The 19856-nt window shown below is 35.9% G+C and overlaps 1 protein-coding gene across 1 annotated transcript; it reads left to right on the forward strand.

Annotated features, from left to right (window-relative positions):
• The first annotated feature begins 1020 nt into the window (after positions 1–1020).
• Positions 1021–18378, forward strand: LOC112010877 (uncharacterized). Its single transcript, XM_065765368.1, is given in 19 exon segments — positions 1021–2343; positions 2346–3542; positions 4293–4604; positions 4716–4955; positions 5212–5332; positions 5404–5561; positions 5679–6312; positions 6812–6876; positions 6967–7068; positions 7173–7315; positions 8824–8879; positions 10499–11157; positions 11267–11457; positions 11582–11888; positions 13926–14213; positions 14321–14430; positions 16476–16806; positions 17399–17809; positions 17901–18378. Coding segments are annotated over 19 exon segments (6834 nt in total). The 5' UTR covers positions 1021–1059; the 3' UTR covers positions 18126–18378.
• The last annotated feature ends 1478 nt before the right edge of the window (positions 18379–19856 follow it).

Raw genomic sequence — 19856 nt, forward strand, 5'->3', positions numbered from 1 at the left:
ATGTTCACTCGAAACTCACCTGACATGGGAATTTCTCTCAAACAAAATTCTAACTTCTACAATTCCAATTTCAAATCCTAATCATCTTGTTTCAATACAAATGAAATTTAATATAAGGAAAAATTTGCAAATTTCAAAGAAAATTTGACACTAAATTAGCCAACACTAAATATACTAACACGATTTTCTCAAATGACAATATATATATATATATATTCTCAATTTTTTGTTATATTAACTTCTTACTATTGTTTCTCCAAAAAAAAAGAAAAAAAGAAAAAAAAATTCATACTATCCTACCAAAAGTTTTATAACTTAATTGACATTTTCAATGGAAAAATTCAGGTTTTAAATTCCCTCCACCCTAACTATCGATCAAATTACACACATTAAAGACAAATTTGTTGTTTTTAACTACTTATTGAATTTTTATTTTTATTTTAAAATTTTAACATTGTCCTTTGAAAGATAATTAATCAACAATTATATATAAATGAAGAATATATTTCAACAATATAATCAAAAATGAATAAATAACTCTATATAAATTAAACACTTTAATAATATAATCACAACTAAATTAAAAATTATGTATAAATTTAAAAATATTTTAAAAAATGAATAAATAACTCTATATAAATTAAACACTTTAATAATATAATCACAACTAAATTAAAAATTATGTATAAATTTAAAAATATTTTAATAATATAATCAAAATTGAATAATAAAATATATAAAAAACGTAAAATAAAAAATTATTTAATTTTCATGACCAATGCTATGTAATAATGTGTTTGTGAATAAAATTGTGAGCATGATACTCAATTCAAATATATAATGTTATATGTTTATAAAACTATAGTCATATAGATTTGATATAAATCTTGTAGGGTCCGGCTTCCCTCCCGTTTGGAATCATCATGTAGATGTTTCCTCATGTTTTTTTCTAAAGAGGTGACACGTGGCAAATGACAGTTAAAAACCACCCACGTCAACTATGGCGGTTAAGAAGTGACCCAAACTTGTAAGTTTCTAATATCAGCAGTACCAGAGGCTATGGAACTCGACCTCGACTCCTTCCTTAACTCAACTCTCACCAGCGACGACGACGACGAAAATCACCACAACCTCAACTCCATCCCTCGCCGTACAATCGACGAAATCCTCAACGCCTCCGATTCCTCAACCTCATCTCCCCCTACATCTCCACCGTCCGTTTACTCCCGCATCTCCGATCCCAAACACGACCAAGACGACGCCGTTTCAGTCTCCACAACTAAACAACCCTCTTCAGACTTTTCCTCCATACCGGCCCAACATCATGATGAAAACCCATCGCTCCAGTCCCGGCCCGGTTCCTCGAAGCCGTTACCGTCGCTTTTCCGCGGTGTGAGATCGAATGCGAAGCCGGGGGCAGCGCTTGCGGCGGCAGTGGCAGCCTCCAGGGCTCTCCCGACCCCGCACGCCGCCGCGATCAAGTCGAGGAGGGCTGCCTTCCAGAAGGTTCTTGAAAATTCCGATGTGGTTTCGGTCTCGGCCTCGGATGAATTGAGCTCTAATAGTGAAATTCGTAATGCGAAAGAGGATGAGGTTTTGGAAGGTGTGATTGGGAATGAGGGTTCTAGTGCTAAGGAGGTCGTCGAAAGCGAAGCCCAAAATGTGGTTCAAGTAGATGGATTAAAGGTTAGTAGTAATCATGAAGAATTGCTGCAAACAAGTGCTGATTCAGTTCCTAATTTTGATGTCATTGAGCCGCGGATTGGTTCTTCGTCCATAAGTGTTGAGGAGGAGGACGAAAACAATGTAAATGTAGATGAAAATGCTTCTGTGCTTGACAGGAGCTCTGAAATTTTGAACTCAGAGGAAGACAAGGTTGGTCATTTGGAAGAGAAGGTAGAGGAGGAATCAACAATTGAGGCATTGGAAACACAGCAACAAGTGAATGTTTTGAAAGATACTGAGGTGGGTGGTGTTGGTGGTAGCGCAAGTTCATTGAGTGATATTACTGAACTTGTGGAAGAGAGAATTGGGCAATTGGAGAGCAGGAGGATTAGTAAGAGAGCGGAGAAGAAATCCCGGGCTGCTTCAATGAAGCCATTGGAGTTAGCTGAGGAGCTTGAGAAGAAGCATGCTTCTACTGTTTTGCATTGGGAAGAGGGTGCAGCTGCTCAGCCAATGAGGCTTGAGGGCGTACGGAGAGGATCAACCACATTAGGATACTTTGACCTTGACGCGGATAATGCTATTACAAGGACCATTTCTTCTCAGGCATTCAGGAGAGATCATGGTTCCCCTCAAGCTTTGGCTGTTCATACTAATTATATTGCAATTGGAATGTCAAACCGTCCGTTTACTCCCGCATCTCCGATCCCAAACACGACCAAGACGACGCCGTTTCAGTCTCCACAACTAAACAACCCTCTTCAGACTTTTCCTCCATACCGGCCCAACATCATGATGAAAACCCATCGCTCCAGTCCCGGCCCGGTTCCTCCAAGCCGTTACCGTCGCTTTTCCGCGGTGTGAGATCGAATGCGAAGCCCGGGGCAGCGCTTGCGGCGGCAGTGGCAGCCTCCAGGGCTCTCCCGACCCCGCACGCCGCCGCGATCAAGTCGACGAGGGCTGCCTTCCGGAAGGTTCTTCAAAATTCCGATGCGGTTTCGGTCTCGGCCTCAGATGAATTGAGCTCTAATTGTGAAATTCGTAATGCGAAAAAGGATGAGGTTTTGGAAGGTGTGATTGGGAATGAGGGTTCTAGTGCTAAGGAGGTCGTCGAAAGCGAAGCCCAAAATGTGGTTCAAGTAGATGGATTAAAGGTTAGTAGTAATCATGAAGAATTGCTGCAAACAAGTGCTGATTCGGTTCCTAATTTTGATATCATTGAGCCGCGGATTGGTTCTTCGTCCATAAGTGTTGAGGAGGAGGACGAAAACAATGTAAATGTAGATGACAATGCTTCTGTGCTTGACAGGAGCTCTGAAATTTTGAACTCAGAAGAAGACAAGGTTGATCATTTGGAAGAGAAGGTAGAGGAGGAATCCACAATTGAGGCATTGGAAACACAGCAACAAGTGAATGTTTTGAAAGATACTGAGGTGGGTGGTGTTGGTGGTAGCGCAAGTTCATTGAGTGATATTAATGAACTTGTGGAAGAGAGAATTGGGCAATTGGAGAGCAGGAGGGTTAGTAAGAGAGCGGAGAAGAAATCCCGGGCTGCTTCTATGCAGCCATTGGAGTTAGCTGAGGAGCTTGAGAAGAAGCATGCTTCTACTGGTTTGCATTGGGAAGAGGGTGCAGCTGCTCAGCCAATGAGGCTTGAGGGCGTACGGAGAGGATCAACCACATTAGGATACTTTGACCTTGATGCGGATAATGCTATTACAAGGACCATTTCTTCTCAGGCATTCAGGAGAGATCATGGTTCCCCTCAAGCTTTGGCTGTTCATACTAATTATATTGCAATTGGAATGTCAAAAGGGGTCATTCTTGTTGTGCCCAGTAAATATTCTGGTTATAATGCTGACCACATGGATCCAAAGGTTACTTTTGCATTAATCTGCTTATATTGCTCTTACTTGTTAGCCTTTCATGTTCCTTCAGGATTCTATGTTTCTATATGTTATTTGTTCATCTTTTGGTTGAAACTTGAATAGATTCCAGGAAATATATTTTGGGTGTAATTAGAATCAAGGGAGAATGTTGTGCATGTGCCCTTAAAAATAATAGTCAATTCCTGGTGTCATCTTTGCAGAATTGCTTAAGTATCAACTTAATTTTGCTTATTTCAATCTCTAAAATGCCCCAATGAATTTCACACAAAACAGCAGTACATACTTGATTTTGTACAGGATGACTTCCATACACAAATAACTTGATATTATTGAAAAGAAGCACAATGTATCAGCTTTAAAAATTAAAAAAAGAAAAACCTTTGGTGTGCATACTTAGTATGAGTATATTCTGTAAGGATGACTTATATACATAAATATAATGTGCATACTTAGCATGAGTTTGTTGGTACTTCCTCAACAAAGTTCTTATTCAGATATGCCCTTAGTATATGGTTATCCGTTAAGATACCATTGATTGGTAATATCTAAATTTCTTTTGTTACAGAAATCGAACATGTTAAGTGAGGAATTTGTCTTTTTATGGTAATTTCAGTATGCAAACATCTAGATGTTTGATTAAATTGTGAAGCTTCTAAGTACATTTGCTTTTGCTATGTGCCACATTGTAGTTATGACAGAAATAACGTTACTCAATAAACCATGCTGTTTATGTTCCAGATGTCGATGCTCAGTCTGCAAGGGGATAGGTCTCATGCCCCTGTAACTTCCATGTGCTTTAATCAGCAAGGGGACCTGCTCTTAGCTGGTTATGGTGATGGTCATATTACTGTTTGGGATGTGCAGAGATCATCATCAGCAAAAGTTATTACTGGAGAGCATACAACACCAGTAGTACATACGTTATTTCTGGGGCAGGATTCTCAGGTTACTCGTCAATTTAAAGCAGTTACTGGTGATAGTAAGGGTCTCGTTCTGTTGCATGCTTTCTCAGTTGTTCCCTTGCTCAATAGGTTCTCCATCAAAACCCAGGTAAAATGTTAGCATGCATTAATATGTGATTTATGATTGTGGCACTTTGTATAATATGCTTATGAGTTGACATCATCTCCAAACTAATGATCATATTGTTACTTGAAATAGTGTCTTCTTGATGGACAAAAAACAGGAATTGTGCTATCAGCTTCACCGGTCCTTTTTGATGAATTCTCTGGAGGTGCTTCCCTGTCCTTTCAGGGAAACAATGCAGTTTCATCCAGCAGTCTTGGTAGTATGATGGGAGGTGTAGTAGGTGGAGATGCTGGCTGGAAACTCTTTAATGAAGGCTCTTCTTTAGCTGAAGAAGGTGTGGTCATATTTGTCACCCATCAAACTGCTCTGGTGGTATGAAGCCCTCAAATGATTGCACAAATTCCATGTACCTTTTGTCTTGTGAATTGATGTTGTTCTTCTTAGTGGTTATATCTTGTTCAAAATGTGTTAAAGCCACATTTGCATGTTACAGGTAAGGCTTACTCCTACTTTGGAAGTAAAATGATTGCACAAATTCCATGTACCTTTTGTCTTGTGAATTGATGTTGTTCTTCTTAGTGGTTATATCTTGTTCAAAATGTGTTAAAGCCACATTTGCATGTTACAGGTAAGGCTTACTCCTACTTTGGAAGTCTATTCGCAGCTTTCTAAGCCAGATGGGGTTCGAGAGGGTTCTATGCCTTATACTGCGTGGAAATGCATGACACAATCACGCAGTTTGCCTAGTGGTATGCATTGAGTGAATTTTGGGCATTTATGTTGAGATATTTCATCTTTCTAAGATATGAAGTTGTTACAGAAAACGTGCCTGTAGAAGCATCAGAGAGAGTCTACTTGCTCGCAATTGCTTGGGACCGAAAAGTTCAGGTTGCAAAGTTAATCAAATCAGAGCTAAAAGTATATGGGAAATGGTCTCTTGACAGTGCAGCTATAGGTGTGGCTTGGTTGGATGATCAGGTACGTATTTAGTTATTCATATATTGTTGATTTTTCTTTTGTTGTATTTAAATAATGTTTTGCCTAGTAAATAATTGTAAATGCTTTGCATGTAATGAGATTTTTGTACTTGACCAGACACTGGTTGTTCTTACATCAACTGGACAACTCTGTCTCTTTGCTAAGGATGGAACTGTGATTCTCCAAACAAGTTTTTCTCTGGATGGTTATGGTGAAGATGATCTTGTTGCATACCATACCCACTTTATTAATATCTATGGAAATCCTGAGAAAGCTTTTCACAATTGCATAGCTGTAAGAGGAGCTTCAGTATACATCCTTGGACCTATGCATCTTGCTGTTTCTCGCCTTCTCCCATGGAAGGAACGGATTCAGGTTCTGTGGAAAGCGGGTGACTGGATGGGTGCACTGAACATGTCACTGACACTTTATGATGGCCAGGCGCATGGTGTTATTGACCTCCCTAGAACCTTGGATGCTGTACAGGAGGCCATAATGCCCTACCTTGTTGAGTTACTTTTGTCATATGTAGATGAAGTATTTTCTTATATTTTGGTGGCATTTTGCAACCAAAGTGAGAAAATGGAACCACTGGACAACCCAAATAGTAGAAGCAGTTCTGTGCACTCTGAAATAAAAGAGCAATACACTTGTGTTGGTGGAGTTGCTGTGGAATTCTGTGTTCGTATCAAGAGGACTGACATCGTTTTTGATGAAATTTTCTCCAAGTTTGTGGCGGTACAACAGAGAGGTATCATTACATCTCTGAGTCTTCTTGTGTTGAATGCTTCAATTACTATGCAGTTTGATCTTTGATGTCCAGGTTGAAGTTCATTTTTTAAGTGAAACTTGGTAACTCAATTTGTGATAGCCATAACTACATAACATGAGGCTAGAAAGTTTAACAAACTTTGAAGGTCAGACTGTTTTCTTAGAGAGCTTTCCTTGTGATGAAGTTTTTCTAATGCTATATTCTATTTTAACTTTGCCTTTTAAGATTGGGTTTGTTACTAGGAAGGGTGCAAGTGTTATTCAGCTCTCCTAGCACCTTGAGAGTGATGTATTCTGTGTTGACACTTTGCTAGTACAAAATTAGGTTGAGTTAGTGTCTGCTGTGGTCTAATTGCCTGTGAAGTGTGTGTATTCTATATATATATAGCAGCCCTTCACTTGCAATAATTTGTCCATATTAGCAGTCCTTAGACATTACTCTTTCGGTGATTTACCTTTTGTTTCATTACATTTTCCAGACACATTTTTGGAGCTTTTGGAACCATATATATTGAAGGACATGCTTGGATCACTACCTCCTGAGGTATAGCTTGATGTCCCAGTGCTTAGCCTTATTGGCAGCTTAATCATAAATTCTGATATTTCTTTTTCTTTTTTCATTTTATTTTGTTAGATTATGCAAGCACTTGTAGAACATTACAGCAGCAAAGGATGGTTACAACGAGTTGAACAATGCGTCCTTCACATGGATATCTCTTCTTTGGATTTCAATCAGGTCTTACCTTCAAAACCTTTGTTAATCATTTTTGTTGTTGGAGTAAATTTATTTGTTATGATTTATTGACTTGATTGGATAATGATTATTATTTTTCCTTGTAGGTTGTTAGGTTATGTAGAGAGCATGGATTATATGGTGCTCTGGTGTATCTGTTCAATAAAGGATTGGATGATTTTAGGGCTCCTTTAGAGGAGCTGTTGGTGGTCTTGCGAAATAGTCAAAAGGAGAGTGCTGCTGCCCTTGTGTATGTATAATGTGTTCCTTGTGTTCTTATTCATTGAATATGGAAGATTTTTTAATATCATGTTTTCTCATTCTAGTTTGCTTCTCTTCTATGAATGTTGTCATGTCAATATTTATAAATTGACTAGATTTAAGGTCTGTTTGGGATTCGTTTATTTTGCTGAAATTGAAAACTTTTTGCTGAAAGTACTGTAGATAAATGTAAAAGTTAGTTGAGATAGTACAGTGAGATCCATGAATAGTACCAAAAAGTGCAGTGGGGTTATGAATAGTTGCAAAAATAAGCTGAATTGTAAAATAAGCTGACTTTTTAATTTGAAGCCAAACGCACACTTATTTAGAAGAATATTTATGGGAAGCATTTTCTACTTTTAAGGAACTGTAATCAATGTGGAGGTATAACATCATATTAAGAATGTAATTTTATAGGAGTTGCAAATAACCCTAATCTTAAAAGATTTCAATCAGCTGGTTTGAATTAGGCTCCATCTGGGCCTATGTGGCATGGAGTTGGAGACTTGGAGTCAAATTTCAATCAGTGTGCAAGCTTGCTTCTTCCTTCTCCCTTCCCCTTTTCTCCCTCACCTTAATTTTCTTATTCTACTTTGTGATAGTATTTTTGTTCTCATTGGAAATACATGTATCTTAGCTGTGCCTTAGTGAAGTGTTATTCATATGGGGGCATATGCTATCCAGAGGTTACAAATTTAAGGTTCCTATTAAGTTGGTTTTTATTTTCTAAACCGCGAATGAAAACTGTCAAATATTGCATCAAAAGCACACTTCTGGCTTGTTTGTATCTCAACTGTGCCTTTGTGAAGATTTATTCATTTGGGGGCATATGCTATTCAGACGTTACAATTAAAAAAAATTTCATATTCATTTGGTTATGATTTTTTAAACCATGAGCAAAAAGTGACAGATAGGAAAAGGTATCTCATGAGACCTCCCTTTCACATCATGTGTGGGTCTCACTTGTTGTGAGAGGTATCGGGTAAGTCTTATAAGATAATTTTCCATCAGATAGGGCTGGAAAACTGGGAGGGCTTATTCCTCTACTGGTTGGTAGTGTAAATAATTACTGGGAAGAAAAAGAGATAGTATGAAATATTTCTGGGGAAAGGTGGTTTAAAATTTTGATCGAATAAAACTTCTTGAGGCATTTGACTATATGGAATATCTTTAGTTGAAAAGAGGTTTCTTTATTCAGTATGGTATTGATAGAAATTTAGAAAATGTCTTGGATGGCTCACTTGAAATGTTCATTTTCTTTAGATTGGTTGCCCACCACAACCCCCACTGGGGCCTAGCCCCCCAAAAATAAATTAAAATGAGAGAGAGAACTGCTTTACCACTTTTTCTTATTTGCAGTCTTATGGTAATCGTACTGAAAGGTGTTACAAGCAGGATTATATTGTTTTATACCATTATTTATGTTTTATCTTCTTATAGTTGGTTTTTTATTACCACTTTGTAGTGTTAACCTTTGCCTTTTGTTCTTGCTTACAGGTACCGGATGCTTGTTTATCTAAAATACTGCTTTTCAGGTCTTGCTTTTCCTCCAGGTAAGGAGTTATTATTGGTGGCACTTTCCAATTGATCAGTTTGAAGATCCTTTGTGCAAGTATGTGAAAATTTCTCTATAAATCTTGAATTGACTAAATTATAGAAAACCAAATATATATGTGACTGTTTATCTTGTAATATTTATTTTGGCCATTTTATGTTGTACGTGTACATGTCATACTAATTTCTCAGGGTGTTATATTTTTGTTTAGCTGTGTTACTACTTTCTTACAGTTCTTGTGTAATTCTTTAGGAGATTAAATTCAATAAGGATGTGACGTAAAAGACCCTATTTTCACCCTCCAATAAAATATTGACACTGTCAGATTTTTAAAATGAAATCTTAGTGACTAGTACATATGATAACAACCCATTAAAAGCTAATATAATCAAATATTTATTAAGAAAACAAACAAACCGATAAAAAAAATTACTGTCATCTGAAGACTCTGAACACACTGAGAAGTCGCTGGATTGATGTTGGTGTTGTTGGTGTTGTCTGAATTTCATTCAATAGAAAAAACCTTTTGATGATTCCATAACAATCTGCAAGCATTTGTTGCAATTGCCATCTCCCTGCTCCAAACGCAACCACTGTAAACTCCATTTTTCTCATCCTCATAAGCCTTGTCAGAATCAGAATCAGAATCATACTGTTCCTCCCATTGCATTCTTCAACACCCCATATTATTCCAAGTTCCCAAGAATCACACTATACCCTCCTCAGAATCACACTTTTTCTCTCATTTGCTGCAAATCCCCTTTCTCTCAAGTTAACCTCAGCCATCTCTCCAAGGCGACAGTCAAGGGGGTTCTAGGTGGGCAAAAGTAATTTGGCCACCATGCGCAGTGGCTGGAATTAATGGGTTTGTTTCATGTTATGGATATGGTGGAGGGTCCTGGTGTGGTGGTCAGTGATGGTTATTGGTACTTATTGGGTGAGTTGGATTGCAGTCTTGTGACAATTATGATGTGGTCAGCGACTCCTCTATTCTAAAGGCTTTTTTATTTATTTATTTTTAATTTGAGGATTTTAATGTGATTTGGATTGTGTGTAGTGGGGCTTATGCTTGTTATCGCACAAATCTGATGTGGCATTGATTGGATGGTGAAAACCATGGGTTTTGCACCACATCCTTATCAAATTTGGATTCATTCTTTAAACATGCTACTGTTATCTTTTCAAATGTGCGGTTTTTAAGTGGTGATATTAGTATCTGTATTTGTTTTGTTAGTAAATATATATATATATATATATATATATATCTGTACTGGTTACTGACTCTGGAAGAACAAGGCCTGTTTCTAATAAGCCAATTCATTGTACAGCTTGAAACCAGTATTATGACTCTATTTGGTAAATTTTTTTTATACAACTTACTATTGATAAAGAATGGCAACCTGTTTGGTTTCATCTTTTAGTGTTTATGGGAGTTTACATAATTCTTAAATGGTGTTTAGATGCTATGAAATGAGTGTGAGGCATCAAAGCAAGAATACCTTGTTTCTTTTTACAATCCACATGTTTTGAAGCTGTATCACTTGTACAGCTTCGTTTCAATGTATGCAGGATGGAACTGATTTAGAAACATTGAAGCCAAAAGTTTCCCTTTTGCAGGACAAGGAACTCTGCCCCCTACACGCTTGCCATCTCTTAGAACAGAACTTCTGCAGTTTCTGTTAGAACATTCTGATGCCCCTAACTCAAAAGCTGTTTCAAGCTTATCATCTGGAGGAGCATACCTGAACCTGTACCATCTCTTACAGTTAGATACTGAAGCTACTTTAGATGTTCTGAGATGTGCTTTTGTAGAAGATGAAATCCCAAAACCCAAACTTTCATTGCATGATTCAGCAGATAAAAATATGGAGCCAAAAATAGAGAATGACAATGGATGTCAAAATATCTTGGTCCAAGATACAGTGAACTCTCTTATTTGTATTCTTAATAGGGACATTTCCCAAACAGAGAGGTCAGATAGTGAAGATGTCAGTGGATTGGTTGAAGAATGGCCTTCTAAGAAAGACATAGGCCATATGTTTGAGTTTATAGCATACTATGTTGCATGTGAAAGAGCTAATGTCTCGAGAAGTGTCCTGAGTCAGATTTTAGAATACTTGACATCACAAAATAATTTTCCAACTAGTGTTTCCTCACATCACATAACTTCAACAGGAAGGGAGAAGCAGGTGCTTGCCCTTCTAGAAGTAGTGCCTGAGATTGACTGGAATGCTTCTTCTGTATTAGGCCTATGTGAGAAAGCACAATTTTACCAGGTATATTTAAATATATTTCTTATGATGTTTACCTGGGAAGCACATTGCTGCAATCTAGAAATCCTCTGTTTTTCTTACCTGTAATATTAGCTCTGTTGTAATTTTATAGGTTTGTGGCTTCATTCATACTATCAGACATGAGTATCTTGCTGCTTTGGATAGCTACATGAAGGATGTAGATGAACCCATTCATGCTTTCTCCTTTATCAACAAAACATTATTACAGCTGAGTGATAATGAACGTGCTATTTTTCAATCAGCGGTCATTTCTCGTATACCTGAGCTGGTTGATTTAAGCAGGTAATGCTTTTTTTTTTTTTTTTTTGAAGTTATCTGGGGATCTTGTTTAAATGGTACATATGATCTTTTGTTGCGCAGAAATTAATTTATTCTGTAATCTCATGCGTTTGTTTATCCTTTGCAGAGAGGGAACATTCTTGTTGTTCATCGGTCATTTCAACAAAGAAGGTTTGCATATTCTGTCTAAACTCCGCTCTCATCCAAGAAGCCTATTCCTTTATTTAAAAACGGTCATTGAGGTTCACTTATCTGGCACTCTCAATTTTTCTTCTTTAAGACAAGATGATTTTGTGGATCCTTCTAATGGAATAAGGTTGAAGGATCATTCAAAAGGACTTGAGGCTTACTTGGAAAAAATCTCTGATTTCCCCAAGTTAATGCGTAATGATCCGGTTGAAGTGACTGATGATATGATTGAGCTTTACTTGGAGGTGAGCACTTTTACAACTATATTTATAATTCAAGCTAGAATTCATTTTACTCCCTTTAAGTTTAGACTTTATGCCATTTTGGTCCCTATAGTTCTGTTTTTTGCAATTTTATCCGAAAAGTTTTAGATTGTTGTCAATATAGCCCCTTGTCTAATTGAGTTAAGGGTCGGGTTGGGAACCACTTATTTTGCTGAAATTGAAAACTTTTTGTTGAAAGTAAAAGTTAGCTGAAATAGTACAGTAGAACATATGAATAGTACCGAAAAGTACAGTGGGGCTCATGAATAGTAGCAAAAATAAACTGAATAGTAAAATAAGTTGGAAAATATAATTTTTACCAAACACACACAAAGTGTCATCAAACTGTGTCATGTTGGTGAAATTTTTTGTAATGAAAAAAAAAAAATTCTTTAAAAGAAAAAAGATACTGTCAGAGACAATGTAAGAAAACAATTGCTGTCAAACCAAGGATTAAAGTTATTTTGCTGAAATTGAAATTTTTTTGTTGAAAGTACTATGAATAAAGATAAAAGTTAGCTGAAATAGTATAGTGGGACCCATGAATAGTACCAAAAAGTACAGTGGGGCTTATGAATATTAGCAAAAATAAGCTAAATAGTAAAATAAGTTGGCAAATATAATTTTTGCCAAACACACACAAAGTGTCATCAAACTGTGTCATGTTGGTGAAATTTTTTGTAATGAAAAAAAAAAAAAAAGATTCTTTAAAAGAAAAAAGATACTTTCAGAGACAATTTAAGAAAACAAATTGCTGGCAAACCAAGGATTAAAGTTATTGTCAGGACCTCTCTGCCATGGTACTTCACATCCTGCTTGATCTTAATGAATGAAACTCAAGGTATGGAGGAAAGGCAACAGAATATGTAGTTACCATGAATAATTTTAAGAACTTACCCCCTTCCCCACCCAGAAAAGGGAAAAAGGGGAAAAGGGCAAGGCATTGTTCATACCAACCAAGAAGATGGTGGTCCAAGTGAAAAGCATAGAAGCAGCTGAAGGACCTATGTGAACAAAAGGAATTGGAGCACAAGGACTATTGAAGTGTTCTAGATGTGAATCCACTTGAACTGAAGCGAGGCCTAGAGCTATCAAGAAATTTGTCTTGGTGTAGAAGAAGGCAGTGAGGATGGTGAGACAGATGGAATTGAATGAGAAGCAGAAAGAAGAATCAAAGAAAAGGTGATTTGGGTGAAGAGAAGGGAAAACTTGAATGCAAAGAAGGTTCTGGGACTAGAGTTGAGGGAATCGAGGATGTTAGAGAACATGGCACCTAGGAAATTTACCGTATTATTTTCCTTAAAATTCTGAGTTTTTTGGATTTACCTGCTCTTTTCTTTTCCCTTCGAACTTCCTCTCTCTTCTTCTTTTTTATAGCATTTTTATATAGTTTTTCTCACAAATTATTATTATTTTTATATGGAATTTTCACTAAAACATTAACGGCAACATTTTGGTGTTACATACAGCTCATGACATTTGATGGCACTTGGTTAAAGGAATTGGAACTACCACATTGATAACAGTCTGAAACTTTAGGATGAAACCGCTCATAGTGTCACTGTAGAGACGAAACTCACAACAAACTCAAATTTGGAGGGACCAAGATGTAATTTAGCCTAAATTGAAATATGAAGCGGTTGAATGTTTTCTTTCCCCCAATGTCAAATGAATGTGTTTGTTCAGTCTTATCCTATGGTCTTTGAACTTCTTGTTATATAGCTATTGTCTACTCTAAATGTCTTCCCCCACCCCCACTTTATATGTGACGATGATTTTGGGTTGGCAATAAACTAATGAAGATCTTGTTTCATCAGTCTTCTCATCATTGGGCCATATATCATACTCCTTGTATACATATTTCTAGACTATGCAGATTCTGCACCATAAAGGGTGGTTGTTGTTATGGCCTCTTAATGGCTTACTTTAGTTTTAGTTATTGCTCAGATTTCCTGGTAGCACTTCTCTATTTGGTGATAGCACCTAAGGTACTGAATGTTTTGCATATCATTTTTGCAGCTATTATGTCAGTATGAACCTGGTTCAGTTCTCAAATTCCTTGAGACCTTTGATAGCTATCGTGTGGAACGCTGTCTATGCCTGTGTCAGGAATATGGGATTATAGATGCTGCTACCTTCTTGTTAGAAAGGGTTGGTTATGTGGGGAGTGCTCTTTTCCTTTCACTTTCAGGCCTTGACAGTAAATTTGTTGAGCTTGATACTGCTGTTGGAAATGTGGTTTCTGATGTGGCTTTGAGTTCTGCTGCTGATACAAAGCATCTCAGGACTGTATTAAATATGAAGGAGGTCTGTCGATATGACTTTTAATGAGATGATATGTTTAAGCTTCTTTTGTGTGTGTGTATGTACAATTGTTTTACAACTTTATATTACCTCTGATATTTCTCTTACAGGTGAATGAAATACGCAATATATTGAATGCCTGTATTGGATTATGTCAGCGGAACACCCCTCGCTTGAACCCTGAGGAGTCAGAGACGCTCTGGTTCAGATTACTTGACTCGTAAGTTGAACATCAATCTTTCTTTTGCTTTCTTTATTATGGTAGATTTACCGTAAGTTTTCTTCATTGCAAAATCGTCGGAGCAGTATATAATCATCCACTGTAGCAGTTTGCCTCATGCTGATTAATTGATTATGATTATATGACAGACAGACATCCATTTGTTTGTTATATAATGGAGTAGATCTATACTTGCAATTAAACAGGAGGGGTATATTGGCACTTTACCAGAAGCACATATTCTATGACACTGCATTTATTTCTTTTAAGAAACAAAAAATTGAGAATGCCAATGAGCTATAGCTCAACTGGTGCTTCCATTGGGTGCATGTGTAACTTATCATTGAAAACAAGGAGAAGAAAAGAAAAAAAGATTTAGAAGAAATTACATTTATTTCTATGATTATGTTGTTTTGAGGAACATAAAGTTCTATGAACTGTTATGTTCTCTACTTACTAAAAAAAAAATGTTATGCTCTCTATTCTTTTTGTTTAATTGTGGCACAAACTCATACTAAGCTTCTGTTCCTCAATGTTGTTTCCTGGATTTAATTGCTCCTCTTAATGCCTAAGCACTTGGTGTTTCTCTTTGATCATTATATGTTTTATGTCATATTTATGCTAGTGTGTGAGTCTTGTGGTGGGGGGTGGGGTTTCATGTGATTGGTATGAAACATTAGCAAGTTTCAGTCACCAATTTTGATTCTTCCAAGAATCTGGAAACTATATAAATTTTTTTACCAAGTGAACTTGAAAACTATCAAATGACTGATACCCATATACTTTGGTAGTAATATTAAATAATTTTTGTACAATTCCAACATGTTTACCAATATTTTCTTATGAGTAGTTAATGCAGTCTAAGATGTGTGAGCTTATATGATTTATTTGCATTGCATGTGAAATGGTAGCAATGAACTTTAGATCAATTGGAACATCCTCCCCCTCCCCCCATAAAAATGGAGTGGAGGATAAGGTGTGGGTTCAAGACGTACTGTATTTCTAACTTAATAATAGTTGAGTTGTAAAATATGAGAGATTAGGGTTACATTAATATGTCCCTCACCTTAGCATATATTTATTAGAGAAATAGTATGATTACAAAAATACCCTTACACTAATACAAAATAACAAGTTAATATAAAAGAGTGATGCAGGACAACCTAGGCTTCCCACCTAGATTAGTCCTATAGTAGAACCTTAGGTTTCCCACCTAAGGTGTTTGGATTTACCACCAAACAAACGTAATGCAATTTTCCAAATAATCTGAATAATAATAATCATGGTCTGAAAATACAAAAAAAATCATCTGGAGCTTTATATGCAACTTCCAGGAATCATAATGATAAGGATAAACTCTCCTAAACAAATCCTAAATAATCTCAAATGCTAATCCGATAGTCCTAAACAATCTCAAATACTAATCCGATAATTCTAAACAATCTCAAATACTAATTCAATACTAATCAAATAACTATGTTACAATTTGAAATTATCCACTGAAAATCAAAAATAAAATATCAAAATAACTTCTAGTTTGCTCCTACATTAAAGAGTTTCTTCTCAGTAAAACAAAAGGTTTTGAAATGGTGAACTGCAGATGCTCCAGGATAAGGTAGCCTCTAAAAGATTAAAAATAAGGTAGTGGAGTAGGTTTCTCTCTCTCTCTCTCTCTCTTATTTTTAATTTTTGTCAGGTCAGAGTGGAGATTGAATGAGATAGTAGCTTCTAGAAAATCAACAAGGATAGATATAACTAGGAAAGACTTGAATTTGTCATTAAGGCTCAGGTTGTTATCATGTATTGTTTGTTTGGCTTTTACATGACCTTGAAAGATACTGAGAATATATATCCATATGCTTAGTTTCACTTGCTTTGTTTTCATGTTAACAGCTGTTCTGCTCTTCATAAAGTTGCTAAGTAAGAAACTTCTATTAGGAGGAAGTTATTATATTGTTAAGAATTAAGATAAATATATATATATATATATATATGTGCAGGAAAAATAATAAATAGTGCTAATTCTTCACAAAAATTCATTTCAGGTTTTGTGAACCTTTGATGGATTCATATGGTGATGAAATGGTATCTAGAGGAGAAAATCATGTTCCACTGCTGACCAAATCATCAGTCTCACATGGGGATGAAGCATGCATAGTTAGTTGGAGAATATCAAAATCGCACAGAGGGGCTCATATCTTGAGGAAATTGTTCTCTCAGTTCATAAAAGAGATTGTTGAGGGAATGATAGGATATGTTCGCCTTCCAACCATCATGTCCAAACTCCTCTCTGATAATGGCAGCCAGGAATTTGGTGATTTTAAACTTACCATACTGGGCATGCTCGGAATATATGTCTTTGAAAGGCGAATTCTGGTAGATATACTTTTTAAACTCATCATTTGCTTTAGTCATGTGGTCGGCCTTGTGTATACTTGTTGCATTAGTTTATATAATGGAAATTATTTTTGCATCTTTGTTGAGATTTAACTATGCCAACATGCATGATTAGGTCATAAACCTTCTTCTTGTGAATTTGAGTTCTTTAGTGCGATTCTAGGACCTTTGTTTAGTATCAAGAATGAACTCCTCTCCCATCTTTGGGATATTAACGTCTTCTCATAGCTAATGCAAAGAATTTGAAAGTTGCTTATATAATTGTTGCAAAGAGTTGCATGGCACGTTGCATTTAGTATTTCTGCTGCACTGAAGTGAGCAGCAAACTTGCATCAAGGCATCTGGTTTTAGACACAAGCTACTCTTGTACAATGCTCAAGCACGCTTAATAGTGATATTTTAGTTTGATTGTAATTTCTGATTGCATGTGCATATTAATTGTTGACATTCTAGTGGATAAATGACTTTCTTTTTAAAGTTAGACATAAGGCTGACTCACTCGACTGTAATTATAAAATATTGCAGAGTATAAAATTTTCTGTTGATTATAATTTTTAATTTGTTGTTTTAGGACACTGCCAAATCCTTAATAGAGGATGATACATTCTATACCATGAGCTTACTTAAGAAGGGGGCCTCTAATGCGTATGCACCCCGGAGTCCTATATGTTGTATATGTAATTGCCTTTTCTCGAAGAATTCTTCTAGCTTTAGCATTCGTGTTTTTAATTGTGGTCATGCAACACATCTTCAATGTGAAGTTCCGGAAAATGAGGCATCAAATAGAGGTGCCTCATCTGGATGCCCAGTTTGTATACCAAAGAAGAAATCTCACAAAGCAAGAAATAAATCGATTCTTGCAGAAAATGGTTTAGTAAGTAAATTTTCGTCCAGGCCACAACAATCACATGGAACTAGTATTCTACACCCCCATGAAAGTGATGCATTAGAGAATTTCTATGGGCTTCAGCAAATTTCACGGGTAAGCATTGACTTATAATTGTCATTATCTTTTCCATTTCCTGGACTTCACAAACATTGAAAATTAATCAAATGTGAATTGGATGCTGCAGTTTGAGATCTTGACTAATTTGCAGAAGGACCAGAGATTAGTTCAAATAGAACACATGCCTCTGTTGAGGCTTGCACCGCCAGCTGTTTATCATGAAAGGGTAAAGAAAGGAACAGATATTTTTACAGGAGACAGTAGCAACGGCCTTGCGAAAATAGAGAAACAAAGTAAAAGCAAGCAATTAAGGGAGCTAAGAGTAAAAGGATCATCTCTTCGGTTCCCTTAAAGCAAGCAATTATCCGTTTCCTATTATACTAAGAATTCCAATGGATAAGGCTAACCTAATTTATTAAATGTAAAATTCTATTAATAATCAAACTTTATTTAGTGATGTCGGTCTCAATCTTCAAACATCGATCCTATTCCTGTGTGGGTGTCTAAAAGAACGTTGGTGATGTATGAGAGATTATATGCAACAGAAATAGTCAAGGACGGAACTAGAATTTTGATTAGAGAATATGAATTTTTTTTTTTTTTTTTAATGAAGATGCAAATTACGGTCAATTTGGTACTAACAAATTATCAATGCGCTAATATACAATTAGAAAAATGCTAAAACTATTATAAAAAGTTTAACAAAAAGTTTACAAATTGACGTGGTAATTAATTTAATTAGTGTCATTTCAACAAAATAATAAATTAGTATTTATATTAATTTTTGTAATTAATGACATATCAATTTATAAGACTTGGGTAGAGAGTTCTCAACTAAGAGAGAATTGTTTAAAAACAAATAGAGTCAATTTCATATGGTAACTGTTTCGGTTTGGTTAAGGGAATAATGTGTTTGAATATCAATAAAATACCATTTTAGGTTTATTTATAACAATAGTTTGGTATAGACTTTTTATTTTTATTTTTAACTATTATATAATTTGTAAGACTTTTAAGAGTCTTTAAAAATGATATATCTTATCAATAAAAAATTGATAGAACTAATAATAACATTTATTATATTACGGTGACATATTCATATGCAAACGTGTATGCCTAGATATGTTGAAAAAAGAAAAAAATTAGATGCAAAAAGGTGGAGGCTAAAGTGTCCTGATGGTGGTGGAATAAAAGCTATAAAAGACAATGTGAGAGGGGTTATAGAGATTACTCATTATTTTCATCATTTTTTACTCTCATGTGATTAGATAAGCGGATAAAACAAGAAATGGAAATTAAGCGAACCAAACCAGTGACCCAAATATGTAGTTTTCAGATTTTTAGGATTAAATTTGTTATTTTTGTTAATTTTATGTAATTTTTAGATTTTTAGGATTAGAGTTATTCTTTCCTTAATTTTAGGTACCTTTAATGTTGTTTAGCCAAATTAGGGTTTGATACGCTTTTCTAGTTGCTCTAGACTTTCTAATTGCTCTAGGTTTTCTTTTTGAGATTAAATTCTATAAGGATGTGGTGTAAAACTCATGTTTTACCCTTCTAATCCTAACATGCCACATTATCTTATCACATATTTAAGAATAAACACAATCATACTCAATCAATTCTAATACCCATATATAAATCCAACCAAATTGGGAATCTATTGAGATGTTATTAGGTATGATAGGATGTATTGAATTTTAATAAATTTTAAATAAAATGCTAATGTGGCAATCACTTATCGGATGGTGTAAAACATAGGTTTTACACCCCATCCTTATAGAATTTAATCTCTTTCTTTTTTACTATTGAAACACGTTGTAGCAAAGGAAATTCAGTTTTAATATTAATTGTGGGGCCCATAGGCCTGATAGCCTCGGCTCATCATATAGCAGGCCCAAGGCCCATGCCGAGGAGCACAAGCTATTTTTGAGAGAGAGGGGGAGAGCCTATTTTCCTAAATCCACGCCGAGGATACCTTGTCCTCGGCCTGACAAAGGTGATTTTGGGGAGAGGCTAACCCCAAAGTAAGCTGTCACTCTCGCATTTAATGCACTCAACTAACCCCCCCTGGCTGCATTAA

This window comes from Quercus suber, unplaced genomic scaffold (assembly GCF_002906115.3).
Source record: "Quercus suber isolate HL8 unplaced genomic scaffold, Cork oak 2.0 scaffold_622, whole genome shotgun sequence".
Lineage (NCBI taxonomy): Eukaryota > Viridiplantae > Streptophyta > Magnoliopsida > Fagales > Fagaceae > Quercus > Quercus suber.